This window comes from Electrona antarctica, assembly GCF_951216825.1.
Source record: "Electrona antarctica genome assembly, chromosome: 19".
NCBI lineage: Eukaryota > Metazoa > Chordata > Actinopteri > Myctophiformes > Myctophidae > Electrona > Electrona antarctica.
Window position 1 is genome coordinate 21695676 of NC_136800.1, and position 17037 is coordinate 21712712.

Below are 17037 nucleotides of genomic sequence, written 5' to 3' on the forward strand. Positions count from 1 at the left end.
GTCGTGTGCCATAAATAGCCGATCTACAAGCTCACCTGATACATTGTGAGCTTGAAGATGAACTGTCTTTGGCATACAACACCATGTACAATGGACTTTATGATAACTTATGCAGCAGCCTAAAGATTACAATGGTACGCAGAAAAATGGTCCTGGCGGAGAAAGTTGTCTCCTCTGACAAAAACAACCACAAATGTGCCCTTGAGCCAGGCACGCCACTTAACCGCTAAGTGCTCTGGTTGCGCTACTCAGCGGCCAACAAGAGAAGACTGTGGTCATAAGTTGACAGCTGCTTGAGTGTTTATGAGTGACTGTGTGGTCAAATCCATGGTGTGACCGTATGAATGAACGGATGAGTACTGTACTTACTGTTCTGACATTCTACTAAAAAGACCCCATGAACTTTACCTTCATAAATAAGGATGACAAACTAGGTTCAAATCCTCAACAAAAAATAGCATTTTTTTAATAGTCTTCTAGGCTTTGGAAAGGCCGAGGGATTATACTAATGTTTCCAATAAGAGTTATTATTTTATATGACTGTTTTTGTTAAGCTTTCATCATTTTGGGATTTTCTGTTTTGTCTGTTGTTATTATATTAATTATGCTGCAATGTATTTTACCATCAGGGAATTAATCACTTGGCAAGCTCTCTAATACGGCCTCTGAGAAGAGGCTGTATTAAATAGCATTCCTGTCAGTGTGTGTTTTGGTTGGTTGGTCACCCCAGGCAAGCCCCCCAGGTCATCGTGACATCAGCCCCCTGGTCACCCCAGGCAAGCCCCCAGGTGCCCAGGTCATTGTGACATCACGTGACATCAGCCCCCATATATGGTGCCCAGGTCATCGTGACATCACGTGACATCATCAGGGGTGGATATATAGTAAATGGTATATAGTAACTGCTGTCTCAGTTAAGCCCATATATGGAGATCCCTGATGTCATCAATATTGGCCAGCAACTCATCTGACCTCAAACCTCAAACCATATATGGATATATGTCAGAAACTGTTCTGACATTCCATATGTTGATCCTTCCCCATCCATCATTCCTCTTCAATGTCTCCCTTTTGCATTATACCTGTCCATTCAAACTCTAGACGGGCCTGCCCCAAAGTTATTAGTGCAGCCGCACCCGTCAGCTGGCGAAAAGTAGAGTTCTCAACAGGCCGAAAATGAAGGCCCGGCCCTACCTGGGCCCTCATCAAACACTGTACACTCAAGAGAATGTCCCCGCTACCACCCTTAGATCTCCATATACTGTATGGAGCTGACCTGTTCTGAGATTCCATATGTTGATCTGACCTCATCAAACCCTGTACACCCAAGACATGCTCCTTATATGGGAAGTACAGAATATTGATTTGTTCATGATCTGTGTGAAAGGATGTTTTAATGCACTTACTCAATGCAGGTTCAAATTCTAATGCAACTTCATTCCATGTTGATCTGACCCCCCATGCCAAAGCGCTAGCGCTCGCCCAGCAGTCTGCCGACAACGAGGCGGATGCGTGCAAAGGGCGAGGCCGCCTCTCGCCCTCAGGCGTCGTACTGGTTATTATTATTATTGTTTGTAGTGTTATTATTACCTTGTATGTCAGTGCTACTGTTGGATCTGCGTTCCCCGATCTTTGCGGGCCGGGAGCCTAGCAGGCTGTCCATCTCATCACCACTCAGGATGTCACCCGAATTGACAGAGACCTGAGACAGGTTGCCATGCGACGAGTGGGTGCTGCCCACTGACCTTTTGTTGAACACAAACCTAAAAGGTAATGGGGAAGAGAAGTAAGTATGACATACATACAGGATGTGGTGAAATCATACTAAAGTATTCAAAACATCTTGTCCTACGTCGTACATCGTGTCCATACGCACCTTGAATAATGTCCTTAAGTATATATAATGCACAGTAAACAGCGGCTGCTATGCTCACACACCTTACCGTGTGTGTGTGTGTATATATATACTGTATATATATATGTATTATCTCAGATACCATGTGTAAATATGTTTTTTTTTTTGCAAAAAGCTAAGAGACCCTTTGGTTGTACAGTTTGTAGCAAAAGCCTGTAAATAATCTAGACCCTTCGGCTGTACAGTTTGTAGCAAAGCTTGTAAATAAGCTAAGAGACCCTTCGGTTTCACCGTTTGTGGCAAAAGCTTGTAAATAGCTAAGCACAAAAACAAATTTCACCTACTTTTTTACCTGTAAAACTGTGATGTGACAATAAAGCCGATTCTGATTCTTACCACATGAACCCTGGCATGCCTAGCATGTCAGAATGGGCGAACATTTGGCAAAAAAACATATCTACAACGCTTGTAGGGCGGTTATTTTCACCAAAGAGATTTGGTGTCGAGAGTTAGGATTAAAAGGAGAGGACCAAAGTATAGACCCTTGGGGGACACCAATCAATGAAGTATATCAAGTTTAAGTGGTTAATGAAAACTAACCACACCTGCCTACCTGGTGAGGCTGTAATGGTGACGTGGCTTTAAGTTCCATATGCGACCTGGCTGTCCCTCCAACATGTCCCCCTCGTGCCTATCTTAGTGTTAACCTTGTCTGACTCCTCCTGAGTCTGACTACACTACATTTAGCCTCAATCAAGAAGAGTGCTATGAAACAACAGACCGCCCACTCTACCACCACCAGAACCCATAACTGGAACCAAAAAAAGGAAGCAAAATTAAAAATAAACCCCATGCGCTAATGCTGCACGAAAAAGGTAGCACATTGGTTGCTAGACATTGTTGGCACTATTAAGTTAAACAACATGAACCCCAGCGGCCCTATTCTTGGCATGTCACAATAGGCAAACATTCTGCAAAATGGCCATGCAATGCAACATTTTGTGGGTTCCAGCTATTTTCCCCAAAGATATTTGGAAATTGGTGTAGAGGGAAAAGGGAGGGGCATTTCTGGGGGTCGCCAGCCAAAAACATTGAGAACCCCTGCTTTAAACAACAGTAGCTGTGTTTCACATTATACATATTCTACAGATAGTATATCTAGGAAGTTATAATCATCCGTTACCTCACCACAGGAATAAAAACTATGTATTGTCCACAGTGTCAAGAAACAAGTAATGAAATGACGCTGTTGATGCTATTATCAAGCATTAGCAAAGGATGTGCGTGTATGTGTGTGTGTGTGTGTAAGCTATTATATGACCCAGCTTTGATAGTGTGAGCAGAGTTGCGGCAGAGTCTAAAACGGAGCCAGAATCTCACGCTTGCAATCTCCTCTGATACATTCAGTCCACTCCACAGATATTTCCTGAGGAAGGGCAGCACATTCAACATGCATTCTCTCTCCCCACATTTACTCACTCCATTCTCTCCCTATGTCTCTCTCTCTCTCACTCTTCCTTAGTAACTCTCTCTTCCTCCCAGCTCGCTCTCCAAGCCATTGTTGCACTGACTGACTGAAAGACAAAACGTGGGCTGAGAATCGACAGAGCGAGTCGCTATGTCGTTTTCTCTAAAACTGAAACTAATAATACTCGTTGGTAACACAAACTGACGCGGGATCACCTCTGTGGTGAAATCATCCACCACTGTTCAATGTTGTAAAGCTCTATATACTCCTGAGTCCTGCTCGACAGTTATCAGTATCTGGTGTGTTATTTGCATTATGGTTGGATAACTTGGGTAATAAATTGAATTGGGAATATGAAGCCCATTAAACCACCGTTTACTTTTTGATTAGATTTCTGAACTGGAGGTCTGACTTTGAGGGAGCTTTTAAGTTTGCAGTATTGTGGATTTTAAGTAGCCCTGTAAAAACAATTACACTACATAAGCACAATACAGCTAGCTTTAGCTATAATATCCGTCCGCTATTTTGGCTATGAAGTGGTTAACAACAAGAGAGCCTGATAGGTGGCATTCATACCTGGAATTGTCGGAAGAGACAGAGTCGGAGTGTACGCGTGTACGTTTGGGCAGCTCTTTGGGCAGTTTGCGAACAAACTCTGCGTATTGTTCTCCTGGCTCGTACAGCTTGGCGCTCTCGCTCAGGGCCTGATAGTGGGCCGGGAGGGATACCGCCTGCGTCTGTTGCATCTGGAACCAGTTCACTGTGACCTGGAACACAATGCATACATTAGAATGAGTGAGGGACTGAGTGAGTGAGAGAGAGAGAGCGAGTGGGTGTGCGTGTGTGTCAGGGCTGCCATCCTTCCTTGATTCTGCAGGAGATTCCTTGATTTCAACCACATCTCCTTGAGGACATTTGCCCATGATTTCTCCTTGAACAAACTCCCCAAATTCAACAGAGCACAGGAAATTACATCTACTATGTTAAAATGTTTATGGAGGAGAAGCCCCAGACCCCCCGCTTGGGGGGTGTGGGCAGTGCATGCAATCATACAGAGATATTCACTTTTAAGTAGAGCTAATGAATGGTTATTATTGCAACCAGATCTTTTTAGTATTTCAAAGTATCCATGATGTCATAGACACTGAGCTCACTACCTTCCTGGACTACAATTCCCATAATGCTTTGGTGCACTGCTCCTCCTTGTGGATAGGGAGAGGGCTGTCTTACTGAGGCAACATGTAGTCCAGGAAGTAAGTGAGCCCAGTGTCCATGACATCATGGACACTTGGAAATACTAAATACTAAATCTAAAAACACAAAATACCCATAGAAAAACCCCAAGAAAGTGTTTCTTGTCTCCCAAACATCATTCAAATAAGATCTGGTTGCAAAAGGGGTGAAGTGTCCCTTTAAAGATTGGGTCTTAAATTGCTTCGGTCTGTACACATGGATGGCATTTAAATCCCAGTAAAGCAAGTGTGTGTGTGTGTTGTGTGTGTGTGTGTGTGACGTGTGTGTGTGTGTGTGTGTGTGTGTGTGTGAGAGTGTGTGTGTGCGAGCGTGCGTGCGTGCGTGCGTGCGTGCGTGCGTGTGTAGGGCCTCTACTTACAGCTTTGAGGGTGAGGTCACACTGAAAGACCAGCTCCCTGACCTGGGCGAGGATGGTGCTCTTGGCGTTGGCTAGGTCCATTCTCCTGACGCCTGCGTCAGCCATACAGCTCCTGTACTGTTCCTGGGCCTCTTCCGCCTGCACAAAGCAACGAAGGACAGAGGACAAGCAGAGGAAAAAACAGAGAGAATGAAAGCGTAGGGAGGGAGGAAAGACAGAATGAGAGGTAAGGAGGGGACAAAAAAAACATGGGTGACGGTTATACATTTGTTGTGCACGAGAATGCTACACACTCCAAAGTTCATATAGCGGTGCCGGCCCAGGGCAGGACAATCTAATAGTAGTCTTCAAGAGACAAGAAGGTGGCCGCACACACAGCTAGCCAAAGTGCCAATATTTCATTTTAGGACGCAGGGTAAAAATAAACCAACGTTTCAAAAAGGTGGGTGAAATTTGTTTTTGTGCATAGTTCCATAGTTCATACTTCAGGGTATACCCTGAAGTACCCTGGGTTTCATTTACCGTTTTCTTTTACTAAAATAAAATATTGGCACTTTGGCTTGAAGAATATGATTTAGGTTATACATTTGTAACAGTGGATCATAAAGTGTTCAGAATCAGCTTAATTTCCAGGTACAATAGGACCCTTTTCACAGCAGCCATGTTGACATAAGCAGTTGTGTAATGTTACTTCCTTCACACGTGTTACCAATGATATTAATTAAGGTCCCATTCCATGTAGTGGAGCCTTTCCAGTGAGCCTGACTCTGTTTGACCTGAATGGATAAAGGAACGTTAATTTGTATCATTGGTAACAGCTGTGAAGGAAGTAACATTACACGACTATTTATGTAAACATGGCTGTTGTGAAAAAGGTCTGGTCTATCTAATAAAACGCAATTGCTTCAATATACAATAAAAAGAAGAGAAGAGATATTGACAGCTTACAGTGTTTCATAGTGCACATTCATAAATAGGAATGCTCATAATGCAGTATACTGTATATCCTTTATATTACACGTAAAATAGTGAATACTATTAGTATTCACTTTGAATTTAGTTTGCCAGGCGGACCGGTTTTCTGTAACTCATCTGACACTGTCTACGACGTTGTCCTGGTGAGGCAAACCACACCCAAACTGTGACAAAACACAAGACCAGCCTTTAATTGCTTCCCTGGTCTGATCTCTTTATGCATGTTGTTCGTGGGATGGTTTCAATTTCCCATCCAATATCTTTCATATGTTTTCTGTGATATAGATTGTGTTTCATCCCATGATGCAGACATTATGGAGGGAGGGGGGTACAATGTTTTTAAAAGTTAAAACAGATGCTAAGGACAATTTAGAAGTAGTATTTCAGTGGTTCTCAGTGGGGACCGTCAGCGTTCCTTGAGGGAGTTCCAAATGGGCCCTTATATATAGGGCCGTAACTCTGAGAGTGTACAGGCGGAACACTCTCAGAGCCATGGGGGTCCTTGACATTAAAACGTTTGTGAACCACTGTGCTATTGGACCAAGGTCTGTGGGCATGGTGAGTACCTACCTTCTGCAGAGCTTCCTCCTCTAGCTTCCTCTTCTTCTCCAGCTGTTTGTTAGCAGCATTGGGCTGCTCCTCCTGGGAGCGGCTGGTGGACCACTGGGCCTTCTGGTACTCCTCTCTCCGCTGGGCCTGCAGCGCTCGTGCCTTGCGCACGCCCGCGTCCGCCTCGTGCTGTGTGAGAGCACAAGACCCACAGACAGGTGAGGTACTGGCCGGCCATGACGTAGGATTGCAAACGCGCTCATGCAAACACAAACACATTTGGGGCTTAAGTGGCTCTCTTTACTTCCTTGTGCGGTAGAAAGTGAACACAAACAAGACGAGTTGTGAAAAGTCATCTTGTCCAAGTACACAAATCTGCACAGCTACACATGAAGAACAAGGGTTTAATCAGAACAAGCCTAGTGTAGTTCAGCTGGACCCTCATGGATACAGCCAGCCAACTTCTCTCGTATTTGTGATCTAATGCCTGATTTGGACTGGTAGACTCAAAGTCGAGTGATTCTTTCAAAAACAAAACTGATATTATGTTCCAATGTGAAAGCCTTTATTTACGCCAACTATGGGACTATTGCTCCTGCTTGGCTTGACTTCTCTGGGGTGCAATTAAGACTGTTTAATTTAAGCACTGAGCAAGAGTGCACCAGTGAAGTAAAAAGGTTAAAACTATAGATTTATTTACACAACAGGGTAGGAAAAGAAGTATTAATTTGTTTATAATGAATCATTGTACTGACACCATTGGCAAACAAATCACAAAATCTGACCAAGTGAGCGCATTCCAGAGCTCTGTCTCTGTTTTGACTGTTATAAAAGCTTGGCAAGTACACAATAATCCAGAAGTCATAATTCTTCATCATTATATCACTAGGGGGCATAGATGATATATTGTGTCTGACACACAGTAAAATCATCAAAAGTTACAAATGGATAAATGAACTATGAATGCCCTTGCAGTCCCCATATGGACTGTATATATTTTTCTACAGAGCCATTCTCACCATTTTCTTCTGCTCTCTCTGCCACTGATCCTTAATGTCTTTCCTCAGCTTGTCCAGTTCATTTTTGCGGGTTTGGAGGGGCTGAGAAAGAGGACAAAGATCAATGATGAATGGATTGCTGTGGTACCAACATTTAAAAACGGCATTTAACAAAAGCTTAGACTGGTTTTAGTTGAGTCGAGTGAGACTCTTCAAAGACAAATGATTTGCCTTTTACCCACGTTGGGGCCCTAGGTGGATTAATTACCTGTATACATTTATTGGTTTGGAGGGCCATTGCAGTCTGAACGAGGAGCTGGTTGTATTCAATGTCATTCTTGAACGTGGAGACATAGATATCCCTAAATGGCATGTAGTCCTTTGGAAAAAAGAAAACCGAATGAATAATCCAGTAAGTAATACATTTATTCCTTCTTTTATATATCAATGTGTGAATATATCAAGTGTGCACAATAAATACAGTTCATATAACCCATTCAAACCTGTTGCAACCTATACTGTTTTATAGCTTTGAATCTGGGAGTTACCTCTGTGAAGAATTTGACGGTTTTCAGAAACCTTAAGTTAGGCCTTTTTAGAATCTGCCTCAGGTCTAAATGGGTTCATAACAGCGATACGACCATGTTGTTCACCTGCTGACTTGCCAGTGTCCTTGAAGACTCTGCCATTTTGGCATAGCTCTTAGCATACTCAATATCTGAAAGAGAATGCAAACATTAGTTCATACTCACACATACAACCAATCAAACGCACATGTCTTTGTTTGTGTGTGGATCCATGGAAGGTTTTCGTAGAGTCAATAGTAACCGTTTAGTGATGTTTCCACACACTGATTGCTGAACATGTAAAGTGGTGTATCTACAGCTGGTTCCCAAACACTGTAAGCTCAAAGCGTGGCACGAAGCGACGCGTTGGGATCTTGTAGATCTGCTATTTTCACTAGTTTGGGTCCCGTGGAGACATCACATTTCTCTTTTGGGTCACGGGCTAAAAGGTTTGGGAACCACTGAACTACGGTATGTATTCTACTGTTTAACCCATGTCTTTCAAGGTCCGTTTGGCACCATGGGAGGTCCTCGTACTGAGTGCATAAGCACATAAGTTGTTTAACTTTGATGTAGTCATTTTTCTGATGTGTTCCAGGCATGTTGTCTTTTATGTACTGTTTATAAACCATTTGACAGCGAGACAGCCATATGGCTGCCGCTGCATACATATGGGATGTTAGATGGTTGGACATGTTGCTTTATTGTGCCATTCGTCAGGGTTCTGTCGCTTTAACTAGTCTATGGTAGGCCTACAGCAGCAAACATATGTTCAACGTGAATCTGTTATGAGTTATATGAGTTTGCTTAACAGAATTTGTTTCCCTTATTCCAGGCCATAACAACCAACTGCAGAATGTGCGCATATTTGTGGGCAATAAAAGATCAGTTATAGAATAATACAATTATTATATTCTAATCTATATTATCATTATAACAGTCCTATGACTCGCTACGACGGCTACAATATAATTGACCTGTGTATTGAAGTGATCCCTGCCTAAATTGTCAGGCAGGAAAAGCCAAGCCCTGCAGGATTTGAGAAGCATGTTTAGTTTCCCCTCAATGCGGCAGCACACTACCTATATGGTGTTAAGGTCTCACCCATGGCCAGACTCTGCCTATATGGTGTTAAGGTCTCACCCATGGCCAGTCTCTGCCTATATGGTGTTAAGGTCTCACCCATGGCCAGTCTCTGCCTATATGGTGTTAAGGTCTCACCCATGGCCAGTCTCTTGTCCATCCAGGCCAGCAGGTCTTTGACGTACTTGGACCAGGCCTTGGCGTAGAGCAGCGCCGACTCCACGCCGCTGTCGTTCTTCAGCAGGGCGAGGTCCACCTCCTCCTCCCGCGACAGCGCCACCTCCGGCCCTGGTGGTCAGCACAGGAATTATCACAGCACGTCAAAACACAGAACTAATAGAGTGCACCATACACTAGCATTAACATAATCATTCTCACATAATTAGGCTTTTTTGTTTGTTTTCCCCAAGAACAAAGATTCACAAATTGTTGTTTTTTATCAGTAGATTTTGTATCTTCTATAATCTATAGAGACGAATCCGCGGAGTGCTGCCCTGGGCACACCCCCATACTGCGCTTGACATTCTTTGGTTTTGGTTCCTCCACATTGTAGCAGCAATAACAAAGACATTTTCAAGAATAACAACAATAGCAAGTAGTAGAAGGTAGAGAAAAACAGCAAAGCAGGTATATGGGTCAATAGTCATAGCATACTTTGAGTTTATTGAAGGTGCCGTGTCCTACATCTCCATAATATGTATGTGTGTTTAAGTACCATAGATAGATAGATGTTATGATATTTTTTAGTCGTACAAAATTGTTTCAGAATTAAATATTTCATATACTATCAATGAAAAGTGACATATCATCCACCACATATTCATTCTTATTTGGTTCAGTTCCAGTTCCTCTTCAAGCGTATGGGTAGGAATGAAGCAAATAAGAAACAGAAACCAGGAAGATACAGAAGGGAAGGATAAACACATTGTGAAAAGCTTTTGACCGATAGTACCCTTGCTTATGGCCTAGTACTGGGATATAAAGTGGAATATAATATCTTCCACTTTATTAGTTTGACTGACTGCCCATTTGTATCTATTCTCCCACTGTGTAGTTGGCAGACATATGTACTATATACACACACACAGTATATATATATTAGCCTCTTAATCCTCTTATTCCTCTTATTCCCCACAACTGGCGACAGATTGGGGAACTACTACATGTAAATGTTATGGTTGTTCATTGATACTTTGCTATTTGGTATCGTATTTCTTACTACTGTACAATTTGTGCAAACCTCTGAATATATATTCTTTTAAAGCGAATTTTCTTTTACTCAAATCTTTGCTTCTGGCTGCTTCGGTCTGAGCACCACCGATATAGCAACATACGTTTTTCAGAAAACTGTTAGGACTTAGAAGACATTTTGACCTCAGGTCATAATGGGGTAATAGCTATAACCTCTGTATGCATGGCAATGTAATCCCCCCCCCTCCCCCCCAACAATAACCAGCGCTGCCAAAAGCACCTCCCTCTCAGCACCAGCCCCATGTGTTTAAAGCACCTCCCTCTCAGCACCAGCCCCATGTGTTTCCCATCCCACGCGTTTAACTATTCCTAAACAGACCAGGAATGTCAGACATTTGGAAAGAGAGACGGAAGAAGAAGAAAAAGAAAGAAAGAAACAAAAAGAAAAAAGAGGAGAGGGAAAAAAAAGAAAATAAAAGAAGGCCAGCCCGCAGCAAGTATGGAAAAAAAAGCTGCAGAAATAACAGGGGTTAGCGCCGAGGTTTAGGGCGGGTCTACCTCAGGCATCTGGGAGGCTGAAGGAGCTCGTCTAAATCATTTAGCTAAGGCTCACAGGCTGACACTCTGGGCCCAAGGGCTACAAGCCGGCCATTAAATGGTTTTTCAAAGCAGCCATTAATAATCATTATGCATTCCACTATTGGAAGCTGTTTAGCCTGTGTTTTACGCTTACCTGCAAGGTCGCTTTTCTCCGAGACATATCCTCTGGGATCCACCGAGAGATTATCATAAGACTGTGTACAAAAAGAATTAAGAGACGTTTTTTTTTTTTTTTGTTGCAAATAGTAGACTGTAAGTCGGGTGGGGCACGACAAGGGGGGTATTATTTAAGCCAAAAGCCCAGTGGCCCGTAAAATGTTGCTTTTTTTCAATGCCATGCTAAAATAGAGAAAGCAAGCCTTTGAGGTTCAAGTAGAGGTTTGTTGTAAAATAAATCACCCCCTTTAATACAACCCTCGCACCACAAAACACAACCCTACCAACCCTGTCATGTTTCAAAGCAACACTTTGAAGAGAAACAGCCACCCAGACAGCTGAGTGGAGCTCAAAGCAGAGGTCCAATCTGAACTACTGTACGTTCTGACGGGAAGCTTAACCTATCATAGACATCTTCATTTATCACTTTGCTCATGTATGTTTAGTATTAATTATCTAAATCTGCAACGTAAAAGTAACTAAAGCTGTTAAAAAGTACAATAATTGCCTCTGAGATGTATTAAAGTATAAAACAAAGGGAAATACACAAGTAAAGTAAGAACTTAGTTAAATGTACTTAGTTACGTCACACCACTGGCAACAAGTGAGACACATTCAGTAATAAAGATAATCAAGGGATATATACAAACACAGAGTTCATTTACTTAACATTTACATTTTACTTAACACATTTACTCTATAGACACATATACCCTAACCGGGTCCGTGTGGTTATATTTGTGCACTCTGAGATTAAATAAACTGGATTTTACAGTGTAAGAAACGAGGAAGGAAGGAAGCTGTAAGAATTGTGTGTCTCACCCTGCTTCTTCTAGACTGGGGGGACCCCAACCCTGAGCCGCTGTCAACATCTCCCATAAGGAAGTCAGACACTCTGAAAGCCAGACAACAGCGCAGCATTTTATATAGTTATTAAAACATGAAAGAGTCAACAGTGTTTAGAAGCTATAACGTTGTATAAAGGATCTTTCTTTAAAATGATTAAAAGTGGACTGTTACATTGTATGTGGACACTTGGTGGATATGATGGAGGGTGAGGGGGGGGGGGGGGACACTGGGGGCAGTGGGGGGGCACTGTACAGGAACAGAAGGTACTGTACAGGAAGGGAGACACTGTACTTGAATCATACAGTATAAGTAAGAGTATAGCTGATAGTTCAGACTGTGATATACTTGATTGCTTTTTCCTTTTTGTTTCCGTCTTGGTTTTGTTTTGTTCGGATTTAGATTTTTTCTCCTTGTATTATTGTCGGCTTCATGTTTATTTTTCTCTCTTTGTATGTATGTATAGAATACATTCACCCATAGTGATATGGTGATATAGTGATATAGTGATAAAAATAATTGGACTGTGTAGATGCGATTGAATGAAAAACTGTTGATTGACCCTAAATGCCCATGGAAAAAGCAAATAAAGAATAATTAACCAACATAAAATTATTAAAAGTGTAACAGGTCAAGTTGTCACGGTAAAGGAGCAATATTATGACCCACATCCCTATCTTAAATGTTGAGTCCTTTCAGTGATGTCATCAGGGGACACATTTCATGTCAAATGAAGTACAACCTATCCACAATAATTGTGTCCTTAAAAAATAACAAAAAGGAAAAGTGTTTGTAGATAGTCTATATTTGTGGTATGATGAAGTATAAAGTGCTTATACTGTGTAGGACAACCCTTGTGAGTCCGATTTCTTGGTTCATTGACATAATGTGGAATGTTCTGTCATGCTTGTCAGTGAGCTGATGTATTGAGTATAAATGCCCAGAAATAAGCCCATAAGCCATGAGCCGTAGCTCGTCTTTACACAGCATAAACTATGCTTAAGTGAAAATGATGAAATGAAACCGCTGAGGGAAGCTATTGGCAATGCATCAGCTTCAAATGACTTCAATTATAGGCTTACACAGTGACATGGGCTTGTAGGAATCCAATGAGTTACAGTACATACATAGTAGTACCATACACTGGCCCCATTGGAGTGCACTGTTCCTGTTTGCTGCCCGAAAACGGTCGTAAAAACTTGACAGCGTTGAAAAGGTTAACAAACATTGTACTCACACATTGCCGAACGTGAATGCCAAAGTGTCAATGGAAGCGTATATCTCGCCGAATATAGCCTTTTTGTTGTCTTGAGTCACTTCCTTGAAGTTAACGCCTGTTGGGGGTGAGATAAACAAACCACACGAGAGCCATGAGAACGTCTCTCTCCCAAAATACAACTGCATTCACAGCCAACGTTCGTACGGCTCAATCACTCAGCAAAAGCATTCAGAGAACTACACTTGTCCCCGCCTGGACAATTACATTATAGGGTGCAGTTACTGTCGGCATAAACATTCAAATCAATGAACCATCAAGCAAAGGTAAAATTAGACCATTGATTAGGCTTTCGATTTCATTCACCGCATTAATAATTTCAGAATGCATTCTTTATTTACCCATTGTTATTATAATGTATGCACTCAGGCATTGCTGTGTATATATGAGCTTTTATGAGAAAAATATAATTATTAGCAGTAGCACATCGTAAAAGTTAGCCCAGTGCTGTTGACATTAGCATATGGACAAGTTAGTCCAGTGTAGAACAGATATACATACTGATCAATAAGAAGGAAAAGTAGCAGGTTGGAGAACCTCATAGAAAAGCTTCCTCAACCCACCAAGAGCGGTTGGGTTTGAATATCTTCAAAGGACAAGAACGAGCGTTTATATAAGTGTCCTCCTTTGCTCCTGTATGTCCGTATTCGACCACAGGTGATCTTCCATTTTGATCAGGCACAGACGAAATGAAGACATCTTTGTTTGAGTGGTCCAAGACTATTCGCGATTGGCGGCCATCGAGTGTTGGCGATTCTTCGAGAACTGTAGCTTTCTCTAACCGGAAACGTTGACTCAGCGAGAGGACATTTGCAGAAGGCAATCAGGGGAACCGAAGTCACAGGCGGAGAAATCCAACTTCAGAGAGTGCTTCCTGTCTCCCCACCACAGGAAACACTTGCACAGCTTGAGCGCCACGACAGCTGAGTAAAACTTTCAGACAGCTAACGTCACAACACTTAGCCTTTCTCTCTGACACCTGTCAACTTCTGTTCAGTACCAGGGACCCCGTAACTCAAGAACCTCCCTCAACCGCTGAGTAAAGTGGCCTTAGTCGTCAGCAGACCTTCAGAGCTCCGATTGTGAGTTAGTGAAAATGTCATCTTGGTAATTCCATTTCCACTCATTCCAGAGAAGAGAGGAAAAGCCCCATGGCACCTGTGGGTTGATTCCCAGTAAATTTCCAGATTACTTCACAAAACAAAACCAGGCAGTGATGGCCTGGCCCCCAAAAGGACGACAGAAAATGCCAGAGCGACTGAAGCCCGAGCCTCCCTGGAACCCGAATGCTATACGTGTTACTCTGAGGCCCCTGTGCAGGAGCACCGACTTCTTCCTCAGGACATCCTGTGGGTCTCACAACAATGATTCCAGCCCTGCCCCCTCCACCCCTCCCACCCACCACTGAAATATGGGAACTGCATCATTCAAGCACAAGGGCCATTGTTTTGTCACTGAGAGCTTCAACTAGGGACTGTGAAAAATGATTTTTGGGTGAGTTAAACCATGTGCGTCAGCCCAGCTGTCAATTTCTCTCACAACTTTTGAGAGCATGACTTTGTTTGACAGATACAGCTCACAATTGTCTGACGGTTTGCTCAGAGTATTGACTGGTTCACAGACCTCTTTTCTGTGAGCTACGCTATGAACTGATGGGCACAGACATGGCACAGCACAAGGACAGAAAATGGTCTGTGGCAACAGTGGCATATGCACTCAGGAGGTGGAGGAGGTGGGGAAGGGAAGGAGGACATTTCAATAACTTTGGAAAGTTGACACTTTTATTGGCCTGCCTCAGAAATGCTAGAAGGAGGAATGGGGGGGAAACAGCCCTCGTGGGACGCAAGCGCAAGAGAGAAAGCTGGGCTTGGTTTTTTAACCAGTGATGAAGACTCTCTGCAGAGATCCTATCTGTGGCGATACGAGAACAGACAAGACAAAGTATGGATGATAATATGACAATGGCTTTTGTCTGAATAAATGAATGAAGCTCTGTGCGTCAGACGGCGGGGCTGAAATCTTTCATGTGTGTGTGACGGTGTCTACCGTGTCATTATAACACCTAGGCACAAGTAGATAGGATCTGAGAGGCATTCGAAGCAGGCTGTGCGCGTTCACGCGTTTCCCTGTGATTTCTGGATGCCGCCCAAGCGGCCCCAGGTGCTGTGCCCGATCATCAAAGCGTGGGTCTTCCAGGAACACGAGCGACAAGAAAACACACTCTGAAAGGCACAGAGGTGCACAAGGCCTGTTATCATCCGGACCTTTGAGTTGTCATGTCACTAGAGTTTCACTGATTCATCCCTCTCTCAGCAGCTCCTTTTGTTTTTCCTTCACTCTGCCTGGCTCTTTGACTATGGCCACTATCGAGTTACCCACTCAGTTAGGCCGAGCATAGAGGTGATGTAAGCCACCCCCTGGTGGTCAGGATAATCCATGCTTGCACTTGTCCCCTTGGATATGTGAACATGTTTACTGCAAATCCTATAGCTTAATTTAGAGTCTGGGGGGGATTTTTTTTTTCTTTTTTTCTTTTTTTTTTTTTACATATTCATGGGTCTACTCTATAAAAGCAGAGGAAGGCTGTGGTTATTATGTTAAATTACACCTATTGCCTATTTAAATAAAATAAAAAGGTACCTCAAGGACATGCTGGCATTTTGCCTATACCTACATAAGGTCCTATACCTACATAAGGTCCTAGTCCTACATAAGGTCCTAGCTAAAACATGCAAAACGCCTCGCAGAGATGGTGAGGTATTTATGCACAGGGAGGAGCAGTCAATCATGTGTCCATTCAGATGCCCGGTTGAGGAAATCGAGGTGCAAAGATTCCCAAATAGCTGCCACGATGAACCCTATCCCTCAGGGTGATCTCACACAGTCAGTCTCCCTTTGTTTTCTTTTTCTTTTTTTGCATTCCCAGCATTGTTAGAGCACCTCTCACCAGGACAGAAATGAGAGACAGACGAAGCGCATTCTTCAAAAGTTACAACGTGGCTCTGATGGCGAGATAGAGACAGGTGACCTGCAAGACAAATGCACCGACCGCAACAATAAGAAGAGCATGTAGAGCTACGTGGTCTTGCTAGGCCATCGAGTATGTTGCCAGGACGCCACCTCCCTCCCTCCGTCTGTGAAATATGGAATGCAAATTACACCCCTGTGCAGCCTTCCCTCTGCGGATTCTTGTGTTCAGGCCAAGTGAAGAATTACCCTCGCAGAGGATCGCATTTCTGGCAGATGAACTCGCAAGTTTTGAGATTCCTTGTGCTTGTATTCATTCAGGAGAGGGAGGGAAGGGATTCTTTTGTTGAGCAAGACAATAATCACGTCTCTCACTCTGGAAGCCTTTTGGAAACAAGACAGAGGGCCAACTCGAACAGAGCAGGATTCAATCAAATAAACACATTGGCCCTGTCAGGCAGAAACCTTCCATCTCCACATTTCATCTGTTTTTCATAAATGAATGCCTTATTTTAAACTTCATCGTATGACAAGCTAAAAGCTCACAATGACACCACGTTGTGATCTGTTATTTTCACTATTTTTGTAAATGTTTCTCATGGCAGGCCAGCCGAGTGAAAGGGACCTCTAACCTTAACTGGCAACACTGTCATAAAACGTCCTGAGAAGATATGAGACCGTCTGTGTGTTCACACACATTATTGTCTAATGCTGTATTTAGGCCTAAAGTGAGTCAAGCCCAAAGCAGAGAGAGTCAGTTTTGTGCTTGTAATAAAATCCTAATCATAGTGAGAGGGCTCAAAACGTCAAAGGAAATAATAATGAGCTATGAATTTAATAAAAATCACACCTGTGTGAAGTGAGGGGCGCTAATATATTAAAGTCTAACTCATGT

At 42.9% G+C, this 17037-nt stretch overlaps 1 protein-coding gene across 2 annotated transcripts in view; it reads right to left on the bottom strand.

Annotated features, from left to right (window-relative positions):
- LOC306912367 (rho GTPase-activating protein 29-like) overlaps positions 1 to 17037 on the bottom strand; it is a 56056-nt gene that overhangs the window by 12807 nt on the left and 26212 nt on the right. Inside the window, exons 1-12 of one of the 2 annotated variants that reach the window (XM_079488539.1) lie at positions 13677 to 13734; positions 13137 to 13233; positions 11876 to 11948; positions 11031 to 11091; positions 9245 to 9394; positions 8111 to 8175; positions 7726 to 7836; positions 7479 to 7559; positions 6481 to 6648; positions 4936 to 5073; positions 3900 to 4090; positions 1591 to 1763 (exon numbers count right to left, since the gene is read on the bottom strand). In XM_079488539.1, the coding sequence (XP_079344665.1) occupies positions 1591 to 1763; positions 3900 to 4090; positions 4936 to 5073; positions 6481 to 6648; positions 7479 to 7559; positions 7726 to 7836; positions 8111 to 8175; positions 9245 to 9394; positions 11031 to 11091; positions 11876 to 11932 (1195 nt within the window). In that variant the 5' untranslated portion in view covers positions 11933 to 11948; positions 13137 to 13233; positions 13677 to 13734. Of the gene's footprint in view, positions 1 to 1590; positions 1764 to 3899; positions 4091 to 4935; positions 5074 to 6480; positions 6649 to 7478; positions 7560 to 7725; positions 7837 to 8110; positions 8176 to 9244; positions 9395 to 11030; positions 11092 to 11875; positions 11949 to 13136; positions 13234 to 13676; positions 13735 to 17037 lie in introns of those variants that run through there. The other variant, XM_079488538.1, reaches the window with a different exon arrangement.